A 23499-nucleotide genomic window follows, 5' to 3' on the forward strand; every position below is an offset into this window, starting at 1 on the left:
ATTAGGGCCGATGCCCTCTCTCGTTCTTCTGATGCCTCTGAAGTAGAAGTCTCTACGCAACACATCATTCCTCCGGACTGTCTGATCTCCACTTCTCCAGCCTCCATCAGGCAAACTCCTCCAGGGAAGACCTTCGTTTCTCCACGCCAGCGTCTCGGGATTCTCAAATGGGGACACTCCTCCCATCTCGCAGGCCATGCGGGCATCAAAAAATCCTTGCAACTCATCTCTCGTTTTTATTGGTGGCCGACTCTGGAGACGGATGTTGTTGATTTTGTGCGGGCCTGTACTGTCTGTGCCCGGGATAAGACTCCTCGCCAGAAGCCTGCTGGTCTCCTTCATCCTCTGCCCGTTCCCGAACAGCCTTGGTCTCAGATTGGTATGGACTTTATTACAGACTTGCCCTCATCCCGTGGCAACACAGTTGTTTGGGTGGTCGTTGATCGATTTTCCAAGATGGCACATTTTATTCCTCTTCCTGGTCTTCCTTCAGCGCCTCAGTTGGCAAAGCAATTTTTTGTACACATTTTTCACCTTCATGGATTGCCCACGCATATCGTCTCGGATAGAGGCGTCCAATTTGTGTCTAAATTCTGGAGGGCCCTCTGTAAACAGCTCAAGATTAAATTAAACTTCTCTTCTTCTTATCATCCCCAATCCAATGGGCAAGTAGAAAGAATTAATCAGGTCCTGGGTGACTATTTACAGCATTTTGTTTCCTCCCGCCAGGATGACTGGGCAGATCTTCTACCATGGGCCGAATTCTCATACAACTTCAGAGTCTCCGAATCTTCTGCTAAGTCCCCATTTTTCGTGGTGTACGGCCGTCACCCTCTTCCCCCCCTCCCTACTCCCTTGCCCTCTGGTTTGCCCGCTGTGGATGAAGTGACTCGTGATCTTTCCACCATATGGAAAGAGACCCAAAATTCTCTTTTACAGGCTTCATCCCGGATGAAAAGATTTGCCGATAAGAAAAGAAGAACTCCCCCCATTTTTGCTCCCGGAGACAAGGTATGGCTCTCTGCTAAATATGTCCGCTTTCGTGTCCCCAGTTACAAACTGGGACCACGCTATATTGGTCCTTTCAAAGTCTTGTGCCAGATCAACCCTGTCTCTTACAAACTCCTTCTTCCTCCTTCTCTTCGTATTCCCAATGCCTTCCATGTCTCTCTCCTTAAACCACTCATCATTAACCGCTTCTCTCCCAAACTTGTTTCTCCCACTCCTGTATCCGGTTCTTCTGATGTCTTCTCCGTGAAGGAGATTCTGGCCTCCAAGACGGTCAGAGGAAAAAAAATTTTTTGGGTGGATTGGGAAGGCTGTGGTCCAGAAGAGAGATCCTGGGAACCTGAGGACAGCATCCTAGACAAAAGTCTTATTCTCAGGTTCTCAGGCTCCAAGAAGAGGGGGAGACCCAAGGGGGGGGGGTACTGTTACGCCGAGCGCTCCGGGTCCCCGCTCCTCCCCGGAGCGCTCGCAACTTCCTCGCATTTGCAGCGCCCCGGTCAGACCTGCTGACCGGGTGCGCTGCAATGTCTCTCTCAGCCGGGATGCGATTCGCGATGCGGGAGGCGCCCGCTCGCGATGCGCATCCCGGCTCCCGTACCTGACTCGCTCCCCGTCGGTCTTGTCCCGGCGCGCGCGGCCCCGCTCCTTAGGGCGCGCGCGCGCGCGCCGGGTCTCTGCAATTTAAAGGGCCACTGCGCCACTGATTGGCGCAGCAGGCTTAATTAATGTGTTCACCTGTGCACTCCCTATTTATACATCACTTCCCCTGCACTCCCTTGCCGGATCTTGTTGCCATTGTGCCAGTGAAAGCGTTCCTTGTGTGTTCCTAGCCTGTGTTCCAGACCTCCTGCCGTTGCCCCGGACTACGATCCTTGCTGCCTGCCCTGACCTTCTGCTACGTCCGACCTTGCTCTTGTCTACTCCCTTGTACCGCGCCTATCTTCAGCAGTCAGAGAGGTTGAGCCGTTGCTGGTGGATACGACCTGGTTGCTACCGCCGCTGCAAGACCATCCCGCTTTGCGGCGGGCTCTGGTGAATACCAGTAGCAACTTAGAACCGGTCCACCAACACGGTCCACGCCAATCCCTCTCTGGCACAGAGGATCCACCTCCAGCCAGCCGAATCGTGACAATATCTCATAGGTATACTTACTATAATACAAATATAATATTTACAGGGAACAAATAACCAGCCAAAAGAGTGATATTATTTAGCAGATGACTTCAGAAAGTTAATTCAGACTTTCCAAAGAGAGAGAGAGAGAGAGAGAGAGAGAGAGAGAGTCCCCAACCTATAAATCCAAAATATCTCTTTTCTCCATAATTGCTCAAACCTATTGGAGGCTTCCTTGGTGATCGATTCTAACGGTGTAATTATGATCAGGGTGTATGTATATTTGCATAGTGCCTAGAGAGACTGTGTAGTTGGAATTTTGTCTTAATGTTATGTCTATGTTTGTTAAGCCTATTATAAAGAGGTTGTAACTGTACGGCCAACATATTGGAGGGAGCGCATATACATTGTATGACATAGATAACATTCGGTTTGGCATGTAAGATGACCTTTAATTTTAAAACTTTTCCCTGTTTTTCGTGATGTCACAAACATTGCTCTGTTGTTTATCTCTGAGCAGCACAAGCACCTAGTTTTATTACATTTGTAGCTACCTGATTTTGCATATATTCCTATTGTATTTTTTCTCATTTTTTGCTGTCGAAGTTGGCTGGGTGCTAGTAGTCTTTTTAAATTGGGGGCCCGTCTGTATGTCATGCGGGGTAGTTTCGGAAGGGATTTCTTTAGAAAATCATCTTGTATCAAGATGTGCCAGTGTTGGTTTAGTATTTTCTTAATTTATTTATTTTTTATTTTTAAAGGGGTTATCCAGGAAAGAACTTTTTCCATATATCAATTGGCTCCAGAAAGTTAAACAGATTTGTAAATTACTTCTATTGAAAAATCTTAATCCTTTCAGTACTTTTGAGATTCTGAATTTAAGTTTGTTCTTTTCTATCTCTGATGACACGTGTCTCAGGAACCGCCCAGTTTAGAAGAGGTTTGCTATGGGGATTTGCTTCTAAACTGGGCGGTTCCCGAGACACGTGTCATCAGAGAGCACTTAGACAGAAAAGAACAACCTTAACTTCAGAAGCTCATAAGTACTGAAGGGATTAAGATTTTTTAATAGAAGTAATTTACAAATCTGTTTAACTTTCTGGAGCCAGTTGATATATATAAAAAAAAGTTTTTTCCTGGATAACCCCTTTAAATCTTTCCTGTAAGATACGGGATTGTTTTTTGATACAATTTTGCCTAATCTGTTGATACTGGGCTGACTATAGGGGATATTTTGAAGCCATTTTTGTAATGTCCAGTGTGGTGTCCTGTACCATCTCTAGGTCCCCTCCGGAAGAGTCCCTGCAGTCCATAGGGCTCTCCTGCAAGGCTCACCCCTTGCTCTCCTTCTGTTAATGCATTGTAAATGTGTTGTGTACATATTGTTCATTATACATAAAGTTGTACAAATGTATAGAGGTTAGTCATGTGAACCACTGTCATGTGACACTACCCAGAGTGCCATGGGCACAGAAACCACAGGCTTAGCAACCAATGGGCTTTAGTCCAGCCCCCCTAGTAGATAAGGGGCTGTAGTCTCTAAACTCTCTCTCTTGATTCCTGCATTCATAAGAAAGCACAATTTCTTTACTATCTAAATTCATCTCCGCTAGGCCAAAGCCTAAAGAACCTGCAGCCACTTCAAAATATGAGTTGTCAAGCTCTATCTACAATTCTAGTGACTATTACTCAATGCAAGAATAATATTAGCAGCACAGTGGCCTGCATAAATCATCTCAATACTACAAGTCCCAGCAAGCCTGTGAGGTATCCTGCATCCCGGTTGCCTCTAGAGAAACTGCATATTTGTAAAGACTGTTTAATAAGAATTCCAAGTAAAAGTTCCAGCTATTTTCACAATTCCTACTGTGGACATTCCTTTATTGCCTGCCGTTTCTGGGTTGGTTGTCAGCAGGACCTTATACCGAAACAACCACATCCTGGCGTCACGACTAATCAGGGGTTAATAACACCTTACCCCACAGGGTTAATACCTTAATATTAATAGCTATTAGCATCAATGGATTTAAAATGCGTAGATGTTAGGAAAGAATTTTGATTGTGAGTTATGCACAGATCCAAAAACATTACTTTTTCAGTACTTGCTTCTAAAGTAAAAGAAATACCCCAATAATTTTAATTAAAGGGGTACTCCGGCCCTAAGACATCTTATCCCCTATCCAAAGGATAGGGGATAATATGTGTGATCGCAGGGGTCCCGCCGCTGGAGACCCTTGCGATCTCTGCAGCACCACTCCACCATCATCACTCCAGAGCAAACTGGCTCTGTGCATGATGACGGGGCGATGCAGGGGACAGAGTATCATGACGTCACTGCTCTGCCCCATGATGTCACGCCCCACCCCCTTAATACAAGTCTATGGGAGGGGGCGTAAAGATCACCCTGCCCCCTCCCATAGACTTGTATTGAGTGGGCGGGATGTGACATCATGTGGGCGGAGCCGTGACGTCATTATACTCCGTCCCCTGCATCGCCCCGTCCTCATGCAAAGAGCCAGTTTTCTCTGTAGTGATGACGGCAGGGTGGCACTGCAGAAATCGCGGGGGTCCCCAGCAGAGGGACCCTGCGATCAGACATCTATAGATGTCTGGGGTGGAGTACCCCTTTAAGGGTTTCTAAGATTACTTTCTCCGAACCATCAGGCACATCCCAGATAAAGATTAAATATTTAATAAATCGACAATATAAAATAATATAGGGGAATAATATACCATTAGTCCAAATACATTTATGTTCAAATACTCCCATAAACAGGTTAGTAAAAGAGGGGGCCACTATGGTCCCCATCGCTGTACCGACTTGCTGATGATACACTTTATTGTTATAGGTGAAGTCATTATTACGAAGAATGAAACTTAAACAATTCTCAAGGAAATCCTTCTTGAGAGCAGTTAAGGTTGCGTCTTTATTCAGGTATTCCTGAACACATCTCAGACCTACTCCGTGGCCAGTGTTGATGTACAAGGCGGTATCGTCACAGGTAATAAGTAGCCAGCCAGGTTGCCAGGGGATACGTAGAAGACATTCAATAAGATGTGCTGAATCCCTTAGCTATGCAAAGATAATATGTAATCTTGTAGGTATAAATCCACATAATGTGCAATATTGCAACTTGCTGAGTTTGTGCAGGAGACTATAGGATGGCCAAGGGGGATTATTGAGATATTTATGAATTTGTGGGAGGAAATGAAAATATGGCTTATTGCCATTTTTATGGTGATGTAATTGTACATCCTGAGTAAGTAACCAATTATCAAAAGCTTTATTAATAAGGCAGTGAAGGTTTTTTTTTTTCTAATTGAGGAAAAGGGTCTTTATGAATGAATGAATAATCTATTATGTATAGTATCTGATAATATATGATTAGCTTCCTTCTGATAATAACTATAGTTCATAATTACTAGGCCCCAACCTTTATCAGCGGGCCTTATCTCCTGGTTATTTTGCAAATCTCATAGAGCCTTCCTTCCGTACAAAGTGATGTTATGTCTGATGGATGAATTGGTAGCAGACAGTTTAATAAATTCAGTGGAAACTAATTCTGAAAAAACCTCTGTAAAGGGACCTTAATTGTAAGTGGGATAAAAAGAGGGTAACTTGAGTGACTGGTGCCTAGTGGAATTTGAATAATTCGTTTTAGTTTTTTATTGTTGTGCTTCGGTTACTCGTACTTTTATTCTCTTCATTATTTTCTTGAATGGAAAAGAATCTTTGTATAGTTAACTCTAAGAAATTTATTAAAATCCAGAAATCAAGATCGGCAATTTGTGGCAATTCTGGGCTGATCGGGTCTCTGTTGACCCGATCGGCCTGAAAATAGGGATGATGGGAGCTGTCAAAGACAGCCCCGATCATCCTAAACGATAGGAGCGAGGTGACAGGGGTGCCACCTCCTCCTGTCCCCTGCAATTGGCCGGTCAATTCCCCACTCTGCCCGCCCCTGGAAGTCCGATCAGAGCGGGGGAAGATGGCGGCAATGGTGCAGGGGCTGTGGATGCGGGGGGACCAGCGGCAGTTATCTTCGATCACGTGAGGACCGGGGACCAGTGGCGGAAAGGAGGCGCAGGCTACTGGGGGCAGAGGCAGAAGTGAAGATCGCTGTAAAGTGATCTTCACTGCTGCTTCAGGGAGTTTCAAAACTACAACTCCTAGCATACCCAAACAGGCTTTGGCTGTCTGGGCATGCTGGGAGTTGTAGTTTTGCAACATCTGGAGGGCCACAATTTGGAGACCACTGTGCAGTGGTCTCCAAACTGTGTCCTTCCAGATGTTGCAAAACTACAACTCTCAGCATGCCTAGACAGTCCATGCATGCTGGGAGTTGTAGTTCTGTAACATCTGGCCCTTCAGATGTTGCAGAACTACAACTCCCAGCATGCCTGGACAGTCTCGGCATGCTGGGAGTTATAGTTTTGCAACATCTGGAAGAACGCTGTTTGTAGACCACTATACAGTGGTGTCCAAACTGTAGCGTGCCAGAAGTAATTTCAAAGCATGCCGCGACTGTCCAGGCATGCTGAGAGTTGTAGTTCGGCAACATCTGGCCCTTCAGGGAGGCCCGGATCTGCAGCACTGCTGAGCCCAATAAACTGTCACAGAACCCGGCGGCGCTTTGACAGTTTATTTCCATCAGGTACATGTATGTGGTGATGCGGGAAGTCATCCCTAATCACCACGTACATGTACCTGATTTTGCATAAACGGGTTAAAGTCAGTCGGAGTCCCTGAGGGGTAATTTTCTCCGTAATATACACTGCTCAAAAAAATAAAGGGAACACTAAGATAACACATCCTAGATCTGAATGAATTAACTAATCGTATGAAATACTTTCGTCTTTACATAGATGAATGTGCTGACAACAAAATAACACAAAAATTATCAATGGAAATCAAATTTATCAACCCATAGAGGTCTGGATATGGGGTCACATTCAAAATCAAAGTGGAAAACCACACTACAGGCTGATCCAACTTTGATGTAATGTCCTTATAACAAGTCAAAATGAGGCTCAGTAGTGTGTGTGGCCTCCACGTCCCCGTATGACCTACCTACAATGCCTGGGCATGCTCCTGATGAGGTGGCAGATGGTCTGAGGAATCTCCTCCCACACCTGGACAGTCTGTGGTGCAGCGTGGCATTGGTGGATGGAGCAAGACATGATGTCCCAGATGTGCTCAATCGGATTCAGGTCCGGGGAACGGGCAGGCCAGTCCATACCATCAATCCCTTCCTCTTGTGGGAACTGCTGACACACTCCTGCCCCATGAGGTCTAGCATTGTCTTGCATTAGGAGGAACCCAAGGCCAACCGCACCAGCATATGGTCTCACAAGGGGTCTGAGGATCTCATCTCGGTACCTAATGGCAGTCAGGCTAAATCTGGCAAGCACATGGAGGGCTGTGCAGCCCCCCAAAGAAATGCCACCCCACACCATTACTGACCCACCACCAAACTGGTCCTGCTGGAGGATAGTGCAGGCAGCGAACATTCTCCACGGTGTCTCTAGACTCTGTCACGTCTGTAACATGTGCTCAGTGTGAACCTGCTTTCATCTGTGAAGAGCACAGGGCGCCAGTGGCGAATTTGCCAATCTTGGTGTTCTCTGGCAAATGCCAAATGTCCTGCACGGTGTTGGGTTGTAAGCACAACCCCTACCTGTGGACGTTGGGCCCTCATACCACCCTCATAGAGTCTGTTTTGGACCGTTTGAGTGGACACATGCACATTTGTGGCCTGCCGGAGGTCATTTTGCAGGGCTCTGGCAGTGCTCCTCATGCTGCTCCTTGCACAAAGGCAGAGGTAACAGTCCTGCTGCTGGGTTGTTGCCCTCCTACGGCCTCCTCCACATCTCCTGATGTACTGGCCTGTCTCCTGGTATCTCCTCCATGCTCTTGACACTACGCTGACAGACACAGCAAACCTTCTTGCCACAGCTCGCATTGATGGGCCATCCTGGATGAGCTGCACTACCTGAGCCACTTGTGTGGGTTGTAGACTCCGTCTCATGCTACTGGAGTGTAAGCACTGCCAGCATTCAAAAGTGACCAAAACATCAGCCAGGAATCATAGGAACTGAGAAGTGGTCTGTGGTCACCACCTGCAGAACCACTCCTTTACTGGGGGTGTCTTGCTAATTGCCTATAATTTCCACCTGTTGTCTGTTCCATTTGCACAACAGCATGTGAAATTGATTGTCAATCAATGTTGCTTCCTGAGTGGACAGTGTGATTTCACAGAAGTGTGATGACTTGGAGTTACATTGTGTTGTTTAAGTGTTCCCTTTATTTTTTTGAGCAGCGTATAAGTCCAAAAAAATAACATCAATTTGGTGCTGCATCTCTTCCTATTTTTATGTGAACATTTTAGGACAAAGGGATTATCCAAAGGGATCAACCTTCTTTATATGCTACAACTATACAGTGTAAACTACAGTGTAATAAAATTCATCTTAAAGGAGTACTCTGAAGCAAAGTTATTTTATGGCATTGCACAGCAAGCAAGAAGTTGTATAAGAAAGTCAAATTACCTCAGTAATCTCACTTGCATGCATCCCCGACTTTTCCTATATCCGGAAGTACAGCCTGTCTGCCAGAATTAGGAATTTCTCCCCCGTGTGTTCAGTCGGCTGCGGCCATCTTGGTAATGAAACGTCACCGCTCTCATAGTCCTACTTGCTCTCAGCCTGCCCCTCTCGCCGTGATCCGGTCACTCCCATCCTTTGCATATTCATCTGGTCTTCATTGGCACAGCCGTCATTGGTTGGGCTGTGCAAACGCATCAGAATACCCTGCGCCTATCAGTGTGATCGGGCCGTGCGTGCACACATATCATCTCGGGACCGGACGTGACTACTGTAGGCCAATGATATCCCTGATAGTTACGCTGACATAACTATCAGGGATATTCTACAAACTATTTAGTAACTTTTGTAGCGTAGCCCCAATTCAGAGTGCATGCGCTACTTGAATACAGTAAAAGCAATCCATTACAAACTTCTTCTCAGGCACCACGGGAGATGTATCTATGACAGCAATGTGTGCTTGCATAGCTATATCTCCGTTGGGAGCTGAGTGCAGCCGCGGAGCTCCCTTTCATTGGTGCGGGGGAATGGAGGGGGAGGGAGACAAAGATGATAGGGGTGTGTTTAGGGGCATGGGCGGCAGCAGGGGGCGTTTTTATTAAAATTATTAGGGAGGGGAGAGCAGGAGGGAGAGGAGGGGTTGAGGAAGAGGGAGGCACGGAGGGACAGGAAATTGTAGCAATGTAGCATGGGGGATGACGATTTTCACGTCATCCTCCACACCACCATAATCAGGAAGTGGCAGAAAATACGGGGCCCCTCACAGGGAGAATGGCTGCACCTATTTCAGAAATAAGTACATGTGCAGAGCGGTACAACCATGGGGAACATTTGGGTGTATACATTTTTTAATCAGAGTACTCCTTTTAGACATCAGACATCTTAAAATGAATGCCTCTTCAGCACTGTAATATAACTTTTAGAAGACAAGGCTGTACTTATTCTTTCTTAACACTTACTTGCATTTTTGGTGTTCTGCCATTGCATCCTCAAATGCTGAAAGTTAAAAAATATATCTTTAAAACATGGTTGCATAAGGTTGCTTGCTTTAAGTCAATTATCAAAAATATTGCATAGAAATGTGGTGAGCTGGGGTTAATGCCGTGTTGTGCCACAAAAAAGTATGCCATAGCAAACGGATTCCAGGGGAGGAGAGGTAAGGGCTGGAAACAGACCCGTCAAGGCAGCTTCTCTGAAGGATTTCATTGAATGTGCATTTTAGGTAAACACAGTGAGACTGTAGACAGTAATGTTTTTTAATAAACACTTATGGAGTAAATGTGTTTCTACCATTATCCAAAGTGGTCTATAGCCTTTAAGCCTCAATGCAAACTCTGTGACAGATCCGCTAAAAATTGTTAACTGGTGTCAAAAAGTTAAACAGATTTGTAAATTATTCAAAGCCTATAGATGCAGAAATGAATGTCCGGCACAGCACTGGCGAGCAAAGGGTATGCAATGGTATGATTGTATCCGTACATATGGTATTGGATCCGTACCAATGGCATGATTGGATCCGTACATATGGAGTGCAGATAGATCACTGGTGATGCAAAACGGGGTGCTGGTAGGGAAAGGCACAAATCGCTGTGTAATTAAACAGTAGAAGAAAACCGCACTCACCCGTTAGTAGTGCACCGATGCTTTATTGCAAGAGAACCGTGGACATGAACACAAGACGGCAGGATACCCATGTGTGTGTCCTGGCGTTCCTGCCGGTATACTGCCGTCTTGTGTTCATGTCCACCGTTCTCTTGCAATAAAGCATCGGTGCACTACTAACGGGTGAGTGCGGTTTTCTTCTACTGTTTGATTACAAAGCGATTTGTAAATGACTTCTATTTAAAAAATCTTAATCCTTCTAGTACTTATTAGCGGTTGTATACTACAGAGGAAATTCTTTTCTTTTTGGATTTCTTTTCTGTCTACAGTGCTTTCTACTGACACCTCTGTCTGTGTCAGGAACTGTCCAGAGCTGCATAGGTTTGCTATGGGGATTTTCTCCTGCATTGGACAGTTCCTGACATGGACAGAGGTGTCATCAGAGAGCACTGTGGACAGACAGAAAAGAAATCCAAAAAGAAAAGAATTTCTTTTGTAGTATACAGCCGCTAATAAGAACTTGAAGGATTAAGATTTTTTAATAGAAGTAATTTACAAATCTGTTTAACTTTCTAGCACAAAAAAAAAAGAAAAGAAAAAACATTTTCCACCAGAGTACCCCTTTAACTATCTTGTGCCATTTTAATACTGATGACTTTTAATTTGGTAGAGGGTTCCTTGGGCCTTTTGATGTGCCAGCCACTAGGTGCAGCTGCTACCTCTGCACCCCTGTTTGTGACATAACAGAAGAAGATGATTTTGTCCTGATTTCCTCCTTAAAGCATTATGGTCTAGTTTTGTAAGAGGATTGTATGAACACATTACAGTATTTGATGCAGGCGTTAAATTAAACGTTTATGTTTTTTTAACACAGGCAGAGTCTAAGACACAACATGATTTTTTATTACCTTTACCACTCAGGTCCAGGGTCCGTTTATGGATGTCTTTACCATCAAACAGTTCAACTGTATACAGACCTCGGTCTGAATCAGTGGGATCCTTCATTTGAAGCCACACTTGGTTTTCTGTGCTGCCAGATTTAATCCTTTCTGTACTGGACAATTTCTGAGTTCTGCTTAAATAAATTGCAATACTTTATTTATACAGGCATTTAATGCACAATCTGTAACAGAACCCCATGTAAACCATCTGCCATTTATAATATTGGTGTTTTCTTATGGGGCAGAGGTGCCTTTGGGCCCCCTTAGCCACCAGGGCCTTGATGGGACTGCTACCTCTGTCCCCCCCTATAGTTACACACCTGTTGGTTTACAAGGGTTATCCAGGAATAGAAAAACAGAGCTAATTTTTACCAAAAACAGCTCCACGTCTTTCCTCAGGTTGTGTGTGGTAGTACAACTTGGCTCCATTTATTTCAATAGAACTGTGCTTCAATACCTCACACAACCTGGGGACAGATGTGGTGCTGTTTTTGGAAGAAATCAGCTCTGTTTTTCTAATCCTGGATAACCCCTTTAAGCTGCCCAATTGCTTCAGCTCACATATTGCTTTAAGATTTCCTTCCTGACACTTTGATGGCTTCCTTGTTCTTCTTTGTATAATTTTATTTTCTAACCTACCCATTTTGTGTACACTTTTATTTGCTTACAGGTTTGTTTGTTTACACCTTCCATCATTTTTTTCTCTACTTGATCTGGAAAAACATATGTCACTAAATAAAATAATTTTCAGTTATTGACCCCTTCCCCTATGGGGCCTTAATGCCAAAGTATTTTTTTTTCTATTGTTGCTTTCCAAGTGCTGTAACTGTTTTTTATTTTTCTGTTAACATATAAGGGCTCGTGTTTTGCAGGACAAGTTGTTCTTTTAATGCTGCCATTTTGGGGTTCATATATTTCATTGGTTATTTTTTATTAACTCTTCTTTGGCTGGTCAAATGGAAAAAAAGAGTGCAATTTTATCATTTATTTTTTAATTGAAGCCGTTCACCCTAAAGAAATTACAGCTTTATTTTATGGGTCACTATAATTACAGAGCTACCAAATTTATATAGGTTTCTTCTTTTTTTTTTTTTTACTACATTGTCAAAATACAAGTCATTGTATTGTCACATTAAAGTTTACGTTACATTTTTTTTAGCGGATGGCGCTATGTTAGGTCAAATATTTTTTACAGGGAGGCAAAGTTTTTATAGGTACCAATTTGGAATGTGTATACATTTTTTTTTTTACTTTTCAGTTATTCCATAAGGGGGCTGACAGCGATCATCAGATCAGTGTATGGCCAGGTAGACAGACACCCATGGCAATCCAGGGGGGGCTTTACAAGACCCCTGGCTGCCGTAGAAACCAGAGTCTGGGTTCACAAGAGCCAGGGCCGCTGCATGAGGATGGCACCACTCTTCACATGCAGCAGTCATGATTTGAACGCAGCATGAGAAGGGCTAAACTACTGAAGTGAAAACACAGCAAAAGCACAGCTATCATATTGATGGCCGAGCTCCTGCGATCCCTGCACAGGAGAGTGGCGCTGCCTTATTCTAGCCCTGCTAGAGAACACAACTGGCTAGAATAAAAACCCTGAATGACTTTCATAAAAAGCGGTAAAAGGCGTATCAGTGGTTCTTTTTTTTTTAATCAACTGGTGCCCAGAAAGTTAATCAGATTTGTAAATTACTTCTATTAAAAAATCTTTACCCTTCCAGTACTTATTAGCAACTGTATACTACAGAAGAAATTCTATTCTTTTTGAATTTCTTTTTTTTTTCTTGTCTACAGTGCTCTCTGCTGACACCTGATGCCCATATCAGGAACTGTCCAGAGCAGGAGAAAATCCCCATAGCAAACCTATGCTGCTCTAGATAGTTCCTGACACAGACAGAGGAGTCAGCAGAGAGCACTGTGGACAAGGCAAAAAAGAAATTCAAAAAGAGTAGAATTTCCTCTGTAGCATATAGCTGCTTATAATTACTGGAAGGGAAAATATTTTTTAATAGAAGTTATTTACAAATCTGTTTACCTTTCCGGCACCGGTTCATTTAAAATTTTTTTTTTCCACAGGAGTACCCCTTTAAGCAATGCATTGTCAAATCTGTACTATTTGTATTTGTTATAAATAAATAAAAAAACAAATGGGTAAACATCCTTGCAATATGATGTTTCCATGATTGTTTCCACTGGTTGTATAAATGTCATAACTATTCACGTGACAATTTTATTTAAAGAGTAGCTCCCACCATCCTTTTTTTTTTCTGTCCCCACTTATTTCCCATCCATCCCTAACCCCCTCCCTGCCTTTAGTTTTTTTTTTTTACTATCTTAGAAAAGCCTTTTTGTCTACCTGGTAGTGTGCTTACTTACCAGGCAGACTTCCCCAGCAGGCGCGACATCACTGATGCCTGCAGGGGGCTGACTTCCGCCCTTAGCTCATCTATTCAGGGTGCCTCCAGCTGTTTCCCAGCTTGCCCTGACATATATTGGCTTTCAGGGCATGCTGTGAGTTGTAGTGGTGAAACAACTGGAGGCACCCTGTGTTGAAAACAATATCTTTCCATGGCTGTGGCCGCCACGCAACCCGCTACCCCAAACCCGCTACCCCGAACCCCACCGTGCAACTCGCTCCCCCCACCCACTCGAAGAAGACATACCCGAGTGCAGGACAGCCCTGAGGCAGCGGCAGCAGCACATATATTCCAGGAGGCGGAGCCGGCGTGCGAGGCCAGGGAGCCATTGTGCGCATCCTCTGTTCTCACCACTCGCTCCTGCCTGTCTGATTTACAGGCAGGGAGTGAGCACAGCCTGACTGAATTTGGACCGATTGCCCGGCTGGCATCGGTCCTAATTCAGTCGTGACGTCACGGCAGGCTGCAGCCGGCTACTAGGAGGGAGACCCCTAGAGGCCGGTTTTCAAATATAAATATTATAATAAATATATTTTTATAGAAAAAATAAATGAAAGTATAATAGAGATATGTTGTAGTACATAAGTACTACAACATATAAAAAAATTGGTTGGTAACAGTGCCCATTTAATATTAAACATTGTTAAAGGAGGAATATTGTAGCCCTAAATCAACAGAGCTTACAATAATGTTTGCAAGCCCTATAGACAATAATTGAAGTGAGGCACAATAATTCTAAGTTCATTTGGAGTTACAATTTATTCAATTTATCCCATTTATTCAATGGCCCAAGTGTAGTCAGCTAGTGACAATGTTCGGGTCATTTTCACAACATATCCGAGTTTTGTCCCGGACAACAATTTGCTGCATGCAGCATTTCTCAGTCCGAGTCAAAACTTGTAAACGCTCAGGAATTTTCCTGTCGTATCCGTGCTTCAAAGTCACAATCAGGATGTGAATCTAGCCTTAGATAGGAACATCACTTTATTCATTTTATTCAGTGCATAAATCTGAAATAATTAAAGGGGTACTCCGGCGCTAAGACATCTTATCCCCTATCCCGGGGACGGAGCATAGTGATGTCACGGCCCTGCCCCCATGTGACAGCTGTCACGCCCCCTCCATTAACTTGCATTGAGGGGGCGGAGCGTGCGTCACACGGGGGCGGGGTCGTGACATCACTATGCTCCGTCCCCGTGATCGCCAGTAATCAGACCCAGAGCGAGCACGCTCTGGGGGCTGATTCTATCGGGGTGCGGCGTGGAAGATCACGGGGGTCCCCGGCGGCGGGACCCCTGCGATCAGGCATCTTATCCCCTATCCTTTGGATAGGGGATAAGATGTCTTAGCGCCAGAGTACCCCTTTAATAGTGGTAGACATCCTTTAAGTAAGCCATCTACAAGTTTTATTTAATTCAAGAAAGGGGAGATAGGACATACTTGTGGTGCCACACTGGATTCATTATATCCGTGAATTGTTTCACATCACTATAAATCTTTATTCCTTCAGGCGTGCCCTGACATTTTAGTGGGGAAGCAGAAAAAGCTGTGGGGAAAAAGACAGATGAATCAGTTAAAGGCACACTGTCAACATTACTTTTAATAGACACCAAACGATAAAAGGTATTTTTTCATTTTCTCAATATTATACAAAAAATGTCTTATATTTTCAGTTCTATGTAACTAAATATGAAATACAAAATAAGGCAGTCAGCACAAATGCCTAAAATTCCTTAATGGCAGGGCAAACTAAAGTCCGTTTACAATCTTCTGAAAATGAAAGAGGTCCCCTCATTATAAGGCTATACTCACACACTGTAAAATAAAAAAAAATCTATGTATATAAAACTCAATGTGTGTATGTATGTGTGTATGTTCCAGCATCACGTCCAAACGGCTAAAGATATTAACATGAAACTTGGCACACATGTTACTTATATGTCAACAACAAACATAGGATAGGTAATTTAACCCTTACTCACCCCCATTTGCCAGGGGCGGGGCTTATGTTTAAAGTCCCATACAAGTCTATGGTAAATAAATGTTACTGCATAACTTCCAAACGGCTGGAGATATTTCGATAATACTTGGTCACATGTTACTTATATGTCCACTTAAAATATAGGATAGTTAATTCAACCCTTAACTACCCCCATTTGTGAGGGTCAGGGTTTTTGTTTAAAGTCCCATGCAAATCAATGGGAAATGTATGTTCCCATATAATTTCTGTACGGCTGGAGCTATTTCAATACCTGGTACACATATTACGAGTCGGGATATGAGGACGGGATGGGTGCCCTGGATAGGAGGTCGAGATAGGAGGACGGGATAGGAGGACGGGACAGGAGGTCGGGATAGGAGCTCGAGATTGGAGGACGGGATAGGAGGTCGGGATAGGAAGCCGAGATAGGAGGACTGGATAAGAGGACGAGATAGGAGGACGGGATAGGAGGCCGAGATAGGAGGACTGGATAGGAGGACGAGATAGGAGGACGGGACAGGAGGTCGGGATAGGAGGACGGTATAGGAGGTCGGGACAGGAGGTCGGGATAGAAGGACTGGATAGGAGGTCGGGATGTGGGGTTGGGATATGACAACAATATATGAGGATAGGATATGAAGTCAAAAGCTTCCTCCTTTGTTTATTTTCCTCCCCAAAAAGGATTTGTAAGGAAAAACCGGGCAATGCCGGGTATTCAGCTAGTAGGCTATAAAATAGGCATAAAGGGGGTCATCTATTAAGCTCCGCCAGTGGCACAGATGCCTAAATGTTGCTTATTATAATTTTGATACATTAGATTATAATGACTGATTTCCGATTTCTCTATGACATTCATGTCTGTTATGTACACATTTTACAGTAAGGCTACTTTCATACTGGCGTATGTCTCCGGCAGTGTGAAGCCCGTTATATTAGGATCGCGAATAATGGGAGAAAAACTCGCCGCTAAAAAATAACGGGTCCGTCGGGACCCCATCACAGTGAATGGGGTCCATCAGTACCCGTAGGTACCCTTTAGGACCCGTCAGGTAACGGGTCCGTTTTCGGCCAGAAAAAAAAATAGAGCCTGATGGACCCGTTAGTGACTGGTCCCGACGGCAGTGTGAAAGGAGCCCTAGAAGTTTTGCTGCTTGCATGCAGTGGATATCACACTTTTTGTAACTCTTACCACTTATTCTAGAAATTTCCTTCATTATATCTTCAAAGCCTGAAAAAATACAAGCACATTAAACATGCAAGTTTTTTAATTTGATGCATACATGTCTCTGTATCCATTTATCTGTCTAATTCACCTGATGCCACCAAATAATCTATAAGTATGTTTACTATGGATGCTATTGGAGCTAGTGGCAATGATACAATCAATAAATGGCAGCCTATTCGCTTTGCTACTTAAAAATACTAAATTTTAACTCAAGGGGTAAATAAAAACTATCTATTTCTTATTGTAAACTTAGACTAGACAGTCTAAGAAAGTACCAGATTTATCTTAGTGGCTTAGCCTGTTTGAAAATATCGCATATTTAGACTAAATGTAGTACTCAAAATTTAGTACGCTGGATAAAATGTAATGACATCCAATTATTTTGCCGACTGATAACCGACCATCCTCATCTAAAAAGATGTTGGATGTGACTGAAATTTTCCGCTGACAGCTAGATAAAAGATCTATATTCAAAGAAGGTCCTTTGTTTATGAATAATATTACCAGAATATTTCCAGAACGATTATGTGCCCTTATTTAGTTAATATGAACTAAAATTTGGATGGTTTTGTCTCTTAAAGGGGTACTCCGGTGGAAAACAAATGTTTTCAAATCAACTGGTGCCAGAGAATTAAACATATTTGTAAATTACTATTACTGTAAATTACTATTCTATTTAAAAATCTTAATCCTTCCAGTTCCTTCAGCTGCTGTATACTACAGAGGAAGTTGTGTAGTTCTTTTGAGTCTGACCACAGTGCTCTCTGGTGACACCTCTGTCCTTTTTAGGAACTGTCCAGAGTAGAAGCAAATCTCCATAGGAAACCTCTCCTGCTCTGGAAGGTTCCTAACATAGACAGACGTGTAAGCAGAGAGCACTGTGGTCGGACTGGAAAGAAGTACACTACTTCCTGTGTAGTATACAGCAACTGATAAGTACTGGAAGGATATAGATTTTTAAATAGAAGTACAAATCTGTTTAACTTTCTGGCACCAGTTGATTCAAAAACATTTGTTTTCCACTGAACATTTGATACCTCTTTAAATAATCATCCATTAGTTTTAGGGCTATATAAAATTCCTTCAACAGGCATGGTTATTGACAGATTATTTGCATTATGTGCTGCTCAGAAAAGAGGATTTTTGAGTCTGCATAAAAGATATGTTCAACCAATGACAAACATTTGCTCATTCATTGGCTGACTACAGGGCAATCATTAGAAACAAATGTTTCTGGAACATTTATTAGACTAATGATTAACCTATGTAAAAGGACCTTTACCTAGTTTATGGAAATCTTGCCTTATCTCTATAAATAAGAGTGCTAGAAGTTGAGGCATTGTATGTTCATTCTCTGCACACAACAAAATATCCTATAAAACAATGATAACTGATCTTTCTTGAATATAATATTTTTAACATACCTTCCTTAGTTAGATCCAAATCACTGATATCTTCTCCTCTAACATCCTTTACTATAGCTTTGTAATGCCCTTTGTCTTCATTTGTGAACTGCAAAGAAAGCGCTATAGCAGTTTAAAGGAGTATTACAATAATTTTGTTTATTTGACTATGCTACAGGGGCAGTAAAGTTAGTGTAGTTCATAATATAGTGTCTGTACCTGTGTGTGATGGTTTTCTCACAATTCTTCTGTGATTTTCACCCCAATATTTATGTTTACCAGTATACAAAATGACTGTTGTCTCAGATTTTTCCCAGCTTGCAATGCGGCCAAGACCTGACTCACTAGTCAGCTGATGACAGGGAGCCTGTCTGCTTCAGTGGGTGGAGGGTAGTGTTGCTCGCGAATATTCGCAATGCAAATTTTATTTGCAAATATCGCATATTTGCGAATTCGCGAATATAGCATTATATATTTGCAATTGCGAATATTATTTTTTTTTCACAGTACACATCACAGAGATCATCCCTCTCTGCTTCCAGGTTGTGTGGTGTAAAGAAGGGTCTAATACTACTGTGTGAGACTGGCGTGCGAATCTTCGCATATGCGAAAATTAGCATATGCTAATTTCCGCATATGCAAATTTTCGCATATGCACATTTTTGCAAATGCAAAAATAAAACGCGAATATTACGAATATGCGAATTTAGCGAATATATGACGAATATTCGTCCATATATTCGCAAAATATTGCAAATTCGAATATGGCCTATGCCGCTTAACACTGGTGGAGGGATCAATCTGCAACTAATGCAACAGCTGTAGGCACCCTGATTGAAAACCACACATCTTTTGTTTCAATGGGTGGGGTGGCTGATGTGTGGGAGGGAGGAAAATGGAATTGTGGGATTTGTAGTCAAAAAAACATAAGTCAAACAGGAAATACCAGTTCACAAAAGGCTAGCCACAGTGTTATTGTAATCTCACAACATAACCATTTATCCCCAAGACAAGCGCAGATCCTTCCTAATCATGTCCATTAATGTCTGCCAGGTACATACTAAAATCCCCTTATGGTGGAGAACCCCTTTAACAACAATGATACAGATTAACCCCTCAAAGAGTTTTTCCGGGCTACAGGATTATGATGTAATGTGACCCTGGCCCTCATTTTCTATTAAAGTAAAGTTTTAATTTTGGGTGAAAAAAGTGTGGGGAAATGGAAGTTGTCAGCTAATTTTCCAAAATGTGGGCATGATTTTCTGTATTTTCACAATTCAAGTCCTTTTATGAAATTGTTCACCCTGTTTTTTTTTATTGGTGCCCTTTTACCCAGTGATTTTTCCCTTTTAATAGAGGTTAAATAAATAAAAACCACTAACATTTTCAGCAATGTGAAAAACATATTTGTGAATATATGGGGAAAAAAAATCACTATGTTACTGGAAAATTAAGATTGGAAAAACGTAAATGAGGACCCCTGTGCACAGAAAATGAAAAAGCTGGCACACTTACATTCTCTACATATACCCTGCTGTCAGATTTTCCGGTCCCCACTACACTCCTGTTATAACTCCTTCCACTGATGTGTCACTCTCTGCTCAGCCAATTACAGCCGAGATTCGGCAGTGTGTGGAAGCATTAGTGGAAAAAAACAAAACAAGAGTGCAGCAGGTAAGTATGTTACATTTTTTTTCTGTACACAGGTTTTCACGTTACATAATAATGACGTAGCTTGAAAAAACCTGTTAAGGATGGAGCCATTTTGTCCTTCACTGGGTATTCCAATAAAAAGCATTGTTTTTGCTATCCATTGAAGAGGACATGTCAGCTTTAGTAATTAATTGTACTCCCCATGAATTCATTTTTGGATATCTTTTCTTAGAACTATGCAGCATGGTATTCATCTGTAATACTTTTTGGAAATGTATAAATCAATTGATAACTGGGTGCTTCTTACGCAGTAGAGTGTGGCCATCCACAACCTGACATTGTCAGTGTAGGAACACACTATAGTGTGAAGGGACACACTATATCAGCAATGGGAATTGTAACGTAATAAAAAGTGCTCCCACATTGTAATTATATTAATAGGTAAAGCTAAAATAGGGCTTAGGGCCGACTGAGCTGTAAATGTAACCAAGTCAGTGCTGCATTTCTGCTGCTGTAATGCATTAGGGACTGACGCAGCAGAGACAACTATCTGACTGTTAAAGCAGTCATCTGTGTGCTGTCTGCAGTGCTGGTGCCTTGCAGTCTCTAAAGAATACAGACAAAAAGGCACTGTTGGTGTGGGAGTGGAAAGGAGGGGAGTTTTTATAATTTTTTTGTAATGAGGCACCTATCTAGCGAGGGACAACTTTTTACTAGTTAAGTTAAAGGGGTATTCCGGGCAAAAACATCTTATCCCCTATCGAAAGGATAGGGGATAAATTGTCTGATCACGGGAGGCCCACCGCTGGGACCCCCCGCGATCTCCCTGCAGCAGCCCGTATTGCATAGCTGCGTCTGCAGTTTCAGAAACCTGCTGGGCTTCCGCGACGGGGACATGACATCACGCCACGCCCCCTCCATTCGGGCGGTTTCAGAAACTGCAGACGTAGCTATGCAATGCGGGCTGCTGCAGGGAGAGTTTACTAGGGGGGTGCAACTATCAACCTAGTGGGGTACAACTGTTTGCGAGGATGGCCAACTAGCTACAAAACAAAGCTATACATACCTTTCATACTCCTCCACTGCCTCTGGTAATGCTGCTTCCGGTCTCCAGTGCTCTCCTCTTCTGGGTGTTGGGGCTCAAAACGTGGACTGCTGCTCAGCCAATTCCTAGCCTCTGCTGAGGTAATCTATTGTGTAATGTATTGGGCCCCAGCACCAGGAAGACTAGGGCTTGGCCAAATACATAAATAGCCACTTACTAGATGAGGCGGGACACCACGGTGACCAATCATTGGCTGAGCAGGAATTAACGTATTGGGCCCTCACAGCGAGGAAGCTTGAAAGGTATGTATAGCTTTGTATTTTCTATCAGTTATCCTGGACATTTTATTTTTTATTTTTTTAAATCTTCAGCTGGATAACTCCCTTTTTATATGTCTAGCGTCTATCTTCTTCTCACAAATACCTTCTTAGTTTGTAATACTGTGCTTTGGAGGGGGCATGTCCCTCACTCTGCATGGCTCATCTTCCTCCCTGAGTATGCTGTGCTTGGTCTTTTCATCCAATCAAAGCAGGCTGCTTTGTAACTCCCTCCTGTTTTCATGCTGCAGTCTAATAGGACAGGAGTGAGCACAAAGTAGTCTAGTTATTGGACTTTGTCCCTGCTTTAGCTTGGACAAAGATGCCAGACAGGATTATGTACTGGATGGTATGGGGACCCCTAGTGGTGTTTTGTATAAGCCATGATTTCTATAAAAAGGAGATATCATTTTTTTATGAAGTATATTAAAATAGTTAATGTTTTGCTAAGGCGTACAACATATAAAAAGTTTTTGAATCTAACATTGCCCATTTAAGTATCTACTATGATTCCTGAAATTCTTTAGGAAAACAAACTACATGTAGCTAAAGATTCTAATTATTTTTGCTTGATTGAAATCCTTGCTGAATCTATGGACTTGAAATAAAAATGAAACTTCTAGACACATGAAGACAAGTGTTTTGTGAGTAAATGGTTAATGCAGTGCAGCAAGTGATGTATCTATTTGTCCTGAAATAAAAAATATTCCTTTTTATTTTTTTTATTTTTTTTTATATATACCTTGGACAGCTCAAGAGCATGGTAGATTGCAGGTGTGTGGGATTTCTACTTAGAAGAAATAAGCATTGGTGCTTTTATTTGACTGTATTTCAATTATTTTGCTTACCTTTTTAATAACCAATGTTCCTGATCCACTTTGTCCATCGTATTGTCCGTTTGGAAGTGGTTTCTTATCAAAAGTCCATTTGAGAGTTGTTTCTTTCTCAGTGTTTGTGACCTAAACAAAAAAGCAAATCTAATTAGTCTGTTGTACTATCATGCATATTCTGTATAATCTGGGATCTGGGCAGACTTATCAGGTTTTACCCAATATAACACATGGCAACGCATTATATATGTTAAAATCTACTTCCTTGCTATGCCCTGGAAACAATGGAACCAGCGATGGTGAAGATATGAACTCTGAAAGGTGCCCCCCCCAACTTGTAACTAGTTCCCTTGGCGGGAGTCAGGGATCCATCCTCTTCTAGTCTCATCTTGCCCCCTCGGCATGATTGACAGCCTGTGTCACCAATCTACTTTCTAAGCAGATGGGGCAGGGTGAAGGGTTGTGTTTACAGCCCAAGCAGACAGGATTAAGGCTGCATTCACACCACGTTTTTGCAATACAGTTCCCGTACCAGGTTTTTGATGATAAAACTGATTTCTCAAAACCGTACTAAACTGTATCAAAATGTGTGTACAAATTTCAACCCGTATACAGTTTGACAAATAATGTTCAGTAGCAATTTTTAAGAAAAAAAAGTATATGTTTTTAACTTTTCACTCTATTATGAATAAAGTTTCACTTGTATGATTGAAATTCTAAGAAAAAAACCTTCGGCGTGCACTGCGCTTGTGCATAGTCAAAAACCATATGGTGCAAACCAGATGGAACTGTACGCACATACGGTTCTCTACTGTTTCCATTGACTCCCATGTTAAATGAACCGTATAAGGTTTCAATATAGTTTTTCACCCGGACCAAAAACCGTGGTAGGCTACGGTTTTGAGTATGGGAAAAAAAAAAAAAATACAAAAACGTACAAGACGCAAATAGTACACAACTGGATGCATCGTTTGGCATACGGTTTCAAATGGGGAGTCAATGCATACGGTTTTCAATACGGTTCTATATGGTTTTCAAATTGAAAACTTATATGGGAACTATATTGCAAAAACGTGTTGTTAATGCACCCTAAAATAGGATAGCTCCCACACAGAGGATTACTTATGGGCTGGCGGGGGACACCTTTTAAACTTTATATCTTCACCATCGCTGCTGACAGGAACATCTTCTGGGCATGGTAAGAAAGAAGATTTTACCATACATAGCGCATTGCCTCGCGTTATATATGGTAAAATCTAATGACAGTGGTCCCTTTAACAATTCAGTACATAGATTGGAGTGTATATTGAAAAGTATAGCTTGAAGAAGAATTTAGTCACTGCCCCTTTAAAACAATA

At 42.5% G+C, this 23499-nt stretch overlaps 1 protein-coding gene and 1 long non-coding RNA gene across 6 annotated transcripts in view; one reads left to right on the forward strand and one right to left on the reverse strand.

The window, feature by feature from the left end:
* LOC130356032 (uncharacterized) overlaps positions 1 to 23499 on the forward strand; it is a 68854-nt gene that overhangs the window by 44383 nt on the left and 972 nt on the right. The window contains exon 5 of one of the 5 annotated variants that reach the window (XR_008888749.1): positions 22063 to 22085. The exons of 3 other annotated variants lie outside the window; for them this stretch is intronic. This is a non-coding gene — a long non-coding RNA (uncharacterized LOC130356032). Of the gene's footprint in view, positions 1 to 4970; positions 5107 to 22062; positions 22086 to 23499 lie in introns of those variants that run through there. One more of the 5 variants, XR_008888751.1, reaches the window with a different exon arrangement.
* Positions 1 to 23499, reverse strand: part of MYOM3 (myomesin 3) — a 141204-nt gene that overhangs the window by 8551 nt on the left and 109154 nt on the right. Inside the window, exons 28-33 of the mRNA XM_056557031.1 lie at positions 22160 to 22270; positions 18318 to 18405; positions 16858 to 16896; positions 15128 to 15233; positions 11235 to 11398; positions 9684 to 9720 (exon numbers count right to left, since the gene is read on the reverse strand). Coding sequence (XP_056413006.1) covers positions 9684 to 9720; positions 11235 to 11398; positions 15128 to 15233; positions 16858 to 16896; positions 18318 to 18405; positions 22160 to 22270 — 545 coding nt within the window. The remainder of the gene's footprint in view (positions 1 to 9683; positions 9721 to 11234; positions 11399 to 15127; positions 15234 to 16857; positions 16897 to 18317; positions 18406 to 22159; positions 22271 to 23499) is intronic.

This window comes from Hyla sarda, chromosome 2, assembly GCF_029499605.1.
Source record: "Hyla sarda isolate aHylSar1 chromosome 2, aHylSar1.hap1, whole genome shotgun sequence".
Taxonomy (NCBI): Eukaryota; Metazoa; Chordata; class Amphibia; order Anura; family Hylidae; genus Hyla; species Hyla sarda.